General features: G+C 37.5%; 1 protein-coding gene across 2 annotated transcripts in view; it reads right to left on the minus strand.

Moving 5' to 3' along the window:
- Positions 1-531: 531 nt before the first annotated feature.
- Bbs12 (Bardet-Biedl syndrome 12) overlaps positions 532-7,411 on the minus strand; it is an 11,130-nt gene continuing 4,250 nt past the window's right edge. For both annotated transcript variants that reach the window (XM_008849229.3, XM_029554153.1), the window contains exon 2: positions 532-2,780. In XM_008849229.3, the coding sequence (XP_008847451.1) occupies positions 635-2,764 (2,130 nt within the window). In that variant the 5' untranslated portion in view covers positions 2,765-2,780 and the 3' untranslated portion in view covers positions 532-634. The remainder of the gene's footprint in view (positions 2,781-7,411) is intronic.

Here is a 7,411-nt window from a genome sequence, read left to right on the forward strand (position 1 = left end):
ACCCTGAATGACCTAATCACCTCTGTGGACAAGTAGGTTTGTTTCTGCTTAAGCAGTGACCATTCCAAGCTGAGTGTTCCTCCCCTTCAACCAACTCACCTGTGTGTCCTCTTGTGGAACAAAAAGAAGGGAACTGATGAAACCAACATAACACTCTGGATAGTTTCTGCTGTGGATAGTAAAAGCTCTTTGCCTCTGATCCAGCTGTCTCACATATCCTATAGTACCCATGAATCTGTAATAGGCTAGTGTTAGCTTACAAGTAAGGTAAAAAATTCAGACATTGCAGTTAGATAGGTATCAACTCTTTTTATTCTTAATACCTAGCAATGTAGGCACTATGATTTGACTATTAAAATTTTTATTAGGGCTGGAGAGATGGCTCCGTGGTTAAGAGCACTTGCTGCTCTTACAGAGGACCCAAGTTGGATTCCCACCACCTACACTGGGCAGCTTACAATTACCTATAACTCCAGCTCCAGGGGTTCTGATACCCTCTTCTGGCCTCCTTGGCCACCTGCACACATGTATATGTACACACACACCTCACACGCATACACACACACATACACCAAAAAAAAAAAAAAACTGAAAGAAAATTTATTAATATTATGTCTTAAAGATTTAGATAACCTTACAAAAATAAAACTCCATTTAATTTCTTTGAATTCATCTGTGTATGTACAAGTCCAGTAATAATTTCACTGTCTGTCTGAAGTACTAAGAGTACTAAATCTAAGGCTCGGCGCCAAGCCTCAATCTTTGGTATAACATTATCATAAACTCTTGGAACCCACTCTAGGTTATTTGAAATATCTGGATGAAAAACTCCACTACTTAGTTTACTATATTCATTCAAGATGTAAGATGAAGGAGAGCCAGAGTCATTGGCATTTTGTACATGATGTTGAATGAACATGCTGGCTTCCAATGCTGATGAGTGAGAGGCAGTGTTACACATGACAGCTGAGAGGTATTTGTGCCACCCACTTGCCAGGCACTTCAGAACAGTAGGTCTGTAGATTGACAGAGATGAGGTCAGCCAAGAGGAATTACTAGGAAGCCATCCTGAATAGACATGGTTTCCTTTATTTAAAAATTGCTCAGCAAGAATTTGAAGATGGCTAAGGCATAAAAATTCAATAGCACCACCTCCAAGGAAGACCTTTTTCTCTTTCAGAGCGTGATGCAAACGATATGCACAAGACCAAAACCTGTCTTCCTTGGTTTGCATCTGTGCACTTACTGGGCTAGTGAGCACGGCTGTGATCAAATTAATTCTTTCTGTTTTTAACAAGATTGCCATTCTGTTGCTCCTATCTATAGGATCTTTAACGTCTTGGGGACTTCTCCAGAAAGTCACAGAGACCCCACTGCCCACACAGTCTTCATTCACTTGTGTAACATAGGTCACTGGCACTGCTCTTGCAGCCTCTGCAAATGCCTGCAGTGCATTGCAATTAACTGACCCAATTACCAGCCGCTTACTGTGCATGCATTTTTCAGTCAAGTGTTCAGATACATTTCCTTGTACTAGGATGAGGTTCACATTAAACCGGATTAACACCTGTAACACATGATTTGTCCACAGTTCTTCTGAGCTCTTTATTGGGAGCTTCCCACTATGTAACACTGTCTTAATATCTGTAGACTTATTAAATCCCAGGTGGCGGTAATTCTCTGTGAGGTCACCCTCAATGAGAGCTACCCGGACAGGTTGATTCTGCAATTCCTTGATCAGAGTAAAACTAGACTCAGGTACAGCAGTGATGTATCCTAGACAAACACAAGAAAAAGTTTCAGGTAAGCCTGGGAGACAGTAAGTGAGGAGTCTTGAAATGTCAAACACAAGTGGCATCGTGCGGCTGGCTTGCTGCAGGCACAAATTCTGCCACTGCAGTCTCACTGCAGCTTCTGCCATTGTCATACTGCTGTGGTCTCCATGGCTCAAGCCAGCTGCTAACTCTGCTAAATCATTACATCTGGAAGTTTGGGGAGAAGTTGTACCACATTCTAGAAATCCATCAGGCTTGATTACCCAATGGCTATTATCTGTCCTATGAAAATACCTACTGTGAGTTAGTGCTGACTTTCTGTGGTAGGTGTCTGTATGCAGGCTGTTTTTCAGAGCATGTGGTAAGTTTTTATCTGTTTCAACCTTAACCCAAGGTTTGAAGAATTTAGGTGATTTAGCAAGTTTCCCACAAAGATTGTAAGTGGCCACTAATTGAAACTCAGGATCTTTGAAATCATGCTTTTTCTCTACCAAACCAGTATCTGAAGGAACTTGTACAAAAGGACACAAACTGACATCAACTGTTTCTTTGTAAGCTGTACTTGTGTTGTTCATATGATCAGATATATCATGGATGGGTACTTGAAGGGAAACTAGTGCTTCAATACAAGAGTCCAAGCCTTCTGACATTACTGATACTATTACTGCAGTGGGGACACCAAGGTGGAGACATTCTTCAACAGCACTACTCCACGCACCAACAAGAAACAAAAGAGTACTGATTCCAGTTCTGTATGTGCCATTTTGTGCTTGAACTGCTTCATTGAGAAGCTGCCCCACTGCACTGGTTAAATCCAAACTTCCAAGAAGCCTGAGTGTTGAGCTGATTAACACGCTTTCATGATGCTCTACATCCATAATAAACTTGGAGGCCTTTAGTGGGCCTAGGAAACTTCTTCCTGTTTCTGCAAATGATGCAAGTTGTTGAAGTCCCATGTGTCTTCTTTGGTTTATGACCCTGGAAGCCATGAGCACGAATGATCAGCTGCAAATAAACAAACAAACATACTTTACAAAGTGTGATTCATGATTATAAGACACAGCTCATGCCTATGGATATAGTTTCCATCGAATGTGATCAGTGTGATGATGGAAATGAATAACATTAATGATAAAGACACAAGGGACAGGGTGACATGTAGGCAATGGAACACAAGGCAAAGGTCAAGGTTTCGAGAAGGCAAATGTGGAATGAGGCTTAAGGGGAAACATCTTTTGTTCTGCTTTTTTGAGGCAGGGTCTTACTATGTAGCTCAGGCTGATCTTGAATTTGCAACCATCATGTCTCCAGCTCTAGGGTGCTGGAATTACAGGAATGTGCCAACACGTTCAGTTTGCAGGGTAACCTGAGCAAGCTGAGCTAGCAAGCTGAAGGGGGAGGGAGTAAATGTACACACGTGAAAAAGCACTGTGTATCAGGGGCCACACAAGCAGCCTGGAATTAGGATGTCTTTTGTGATCTGATTCACTATGCCTAGGAGCTTAAGCTTCATCCTATAATGGGAACCACTGAATTGTTAAGATTAAGAAGTCATGGGGGCTGGAAAGATGGCTCAGCAGTTAAGAGTACTGGCTGTTCTTGCAGAAGACCAGGGTTTGAATCCCAGTACCCACAAAGCAGCTAACTACTGTCTGTAATTCCAGCTCCAGGGGATCCAACGCCCTCTTCTGACCTCTGTGGGCATTGCATGACATGGGTGCACTTACACACATGCAGGCAATACACTCATACACATAAAATAAAAATAAAAAGATTAAGAAGTCACTTGACATGGTATATGAAAGCTTGTATTACTGACAAAGTCTAGAAGCCTGGGCTTGGACTTTGTTCCACTGATAACTAGGTAGGTAGGTAGCCATCCCTTCAGTTTCTACATCTGGAAAATGCAGCTAATAACGGAATCTACTTCAGTTAGTATGAGTACACTGCTTAGAACAGTGTCTGGTACAAAGTTTATGTTTGCTTAAATGTATTACCATCTGGTAAGCTCAGAGGACTGACTAGCTGACTGCCAAACTGGAGGTAAAACAGCCACTTTAGAATCTTCTATAAAATATGGAAGAAGCTAAATAGAGAGGAGACAGATTCGAGTATTTATTATATCACAAAGAAAAATAAGTGCTATTTAAAGGGAGCTCAAAGAGCAATTGGACTTATTCAAGATAATATTTTGGAAGTCACATTAAAAATGAACACTACCAATCTACAATAAAACTACCTGCCTTGTCCAAGGTGTGAGCTCTACTAGGCAAGTTACTGAAATAAGCAATGCTATAAGACTTCTCCAAATATTTTTCATCAGAATCTTTTAAATCTTAAATATCATAAAGCAGAGTTTAGATTTTTTTCTTTTCCTTTAATACTTACTGACCACAATTCTAGTGAATTTGGTCCTGTAACAGTTTTATTGATCTGTGAAAGTAAACAGCACTGTAGTCCAGACACATCTCAGGATCAGAGTAGCTTCCCACAGGCTTTCAAGGAGTAAGGAAGAAAGATAGGGCAGTCCTAGACAGTACCTAAGGGATAGCTTGAACTTTGTCTTGAGTCCTCTTTCATGCAATTTTCAACCTTATATAATGAACAATATACATTCACAAATAGTCCTTGATAGCATCAAAATATATTCTAGAACACAACAATTTCAACAATCATTAGGTTCCTCCTATCTTATACCTATCTGATCTTGTATTTTACTGTCCTTCATGTCTAACTCCTGTATTATCATCTCCCTACTAAACAGGAATGAAATTCCATTTGTCATTGGTTTCAATCACTCCTGTACATATCCTCAAATCCTTTACCTTTTATCTTGCAAAACTACTAATTGTGATGAAATCAACTTCTATCCATTTTTAGTTGTGGTACACAAATATGTTCACCAATGGCATCTTAGGTTCATGATCCTCACTCCCAGTGGTCCTTAATACTGCCCGGCAGTACATCTCCATAGTTCATTTATTTTTTTACCTTCATTTTAAGGTTATTGTTTATTGCTATTAAATAATTTTTTGCCTCTCTCTTAAGAAAATTCTATATTTCTTCTGAAAGCTTTATGGTTCCAGTTTTTTTTAAAAACTGAAGTGATTTTAAAGTGTACAATTTATTTAGTATATTCAGAATGTTGTATAACTACCACATCTACCTAACTCTGAAAGATTTCAGTCCTAAACTATGTTCCCTTCTTTCCATACTCTGGTAATTACAATTTGCTTTTGGTCTCTTATGTTTTTTTGAAATGTTTTAAAAGATTTATTTTTATTTTATGTGTATTAATGTTTTGCCTGCATGTATGGAGATGCACCACCTGCATGCATTGCTCATAGAGACCAGAAGAGGATGCTGGATCCCCTGGAACTGGAGTTACTGACGGTTGTTAGCCATCATGTGGGTTCTGGGAACCAAACCCAGGTCCTCCGTAAGAACAGCCAGTGCTCTTAACCATTGAGCCATCTCTCCAGCCCTCTGTATACCTTCTTTGGAGAAATGCCTATTAAACTTTTCTGTCCATTTTAAGTGTAAGCTGTTAAGGGTTTCTTGTTGTTGTTGTTGCGTTCTAGGTTTTTCATATATGTTGGATAGTAAACCCTTATGAAACAACAGTCAATCAGTTGACTTTAGTATCAGTGGATCCCACATTCATGAATTCAACCATTGATGGAAAATATTTGGAAAAAAACAAAAACTCTGTATCTGTACTGAACATGTACACATATTTTGCCATTATCCCTTAAATGATACATTAGAACATCTATTAGTTTGTTAATTATTAGTTACAAGTAACTTTAAGGATAATATAAAGTATATCTGAGGATATGTGTAGGTTTGATAGTACCCCACTGTATGTAAAGGACTAATGTATGTGTAGATTTTAGCATCACAGTGGGGTCCTGAAACCAAATCCCTGTGGATAGAGGGAACACTATATATGATTTGCAAATACAATCTATCATTCTGTAAGGAGGCTTTTCTAATTTTTTGATAATGCATGCATTCGGATACACACACACACATTTTTAGTTTTGATGAAATCCATTTTCTTGTTGCTGTTGTTGCTCATGCTCTTGCTATGTTATTCAGAATCCACTGCCAAATCTAAGATCATATATATTTAACCCAATGTTTTCTTCAGAGTTTTAGAAATTATTCTATTTAGTTTGCTAAATTTAGATTTAATGGTAACTTTTGCATATGGTGTGAGGCAGAGGTCCTTTTGCATGTGGATATTAGCTGTCACCACCTGCTATATAAACTACTCTTTCCCCGTCTGTTCTTAGCACCTTTGTCAAAATTCAATTTGCTACAGAAATATTAGTTTATTTCTGGATTCTCAATTCAATTCCATTGGACTACATAATTATTTTATGCCAATAACATACTGTTATAAAAACTATAGCTCTGTATTAAGCATTGACTCTAGGAAATGTGAACTGTAAATAGTGGGTTTTTTCTTTTCTTTACATTTATGTTTATAATAAATGATCTTTGTAGCTAGTGCCTCCCCCAACCCCATGGATATTCAGTTGATCAAGAAACATTTGTTGAAAGGATGTTGAAAAGGCTGGCTTATTTTTGTTTTTCATTGCTAACATATTTTGAGAGTCACTTTGTGAATGCTTGACATATATTTCAAATGAAACTCACAACAATGAGGTAGATACTAAAATAACTAACCTATTTATGGAACATGAAGCATGATAATTGAGTAACATGTACAAAATCTCATAACTATTAAGTAAAAGGCTAAAATCCAAGTGTGATTATTGCCAGTCTATTCTATTAAATATTACACAAGGCTACATTTTGCTGCCCTCCCACCTGTATGGCAGCACTGTAGCATTTCTTCTTTAGAACCTTCTACATTTCCCTCTTTCAAACCCTCTGCCTTCTTCCATGCCTTGTTTAGACCCTAAACTTGCCGACGCCCACAATGTTTTAAGGGTGTCAGAGTCTCTGCTTAAGGTCTTCTTTCTGTACTATGATTAAACTACAGTGTGTTACTCTGAGTGAAAAACAATTTAGAGCAACAAGAAAAACCCATGAGGTATTTCAAATTCAGTATGTATTGAATTTTCATGAAAAAATACAAGGTTTTCAGATAAAGAGTAGATTTCAACAATCTATAAGGAAAAAGTACTATACAATTAATATCAAAATGAACATTCAAAAGAGATCTATTTTAGCAGTTGAAGAAGCTGTTTCAAGTTTGAGAAATAACTGGAAAATAGTCTTAACATTCCTAACTTTGGAAGAACTCCTAAATTTTACCTTTTTATCTATCTATCATCTATCTATCTATCTATCTATCTATCTATCTATCTTCTATCTATCTATCTATCTATCTATCTATCATCTATCTATAGAGTTAATTATTTATTTAATAACCATATACTTAGAAGAAGCATTTCATTACATCAGCATTGACATATTCAATAACAGTTTTCAGAGCTAGGATGTATCTCTTATAAAACTGGCTGTACATTTTCAGGTTTACAGTTGAATTATTACAGTTATACAGTATTGTACCCAGTATAAATCCTATAAGACATAAAATTAAATGAGGTTTCAACCTTTGAAAAAGATCTCCATTTCATTATTAAAATGCCAAGTTTCAA

The sequence above is a fragment of the Nannospalax galili genome, unplaced genomic scaffold, assembly GCF_000622305.1.
Source record: "Nannospalax galili isolate Female #2095 unplaced genomic scaffold, S.galili_v1.0 scaffold64, whole genome shotgun sequence".
Taxonomy (NCBI): Eukaryota; Metazoa; Chordata; class Mammalia; order Rodentia; family Spalacidae; genus Nannospalax; species Nannospalax galili.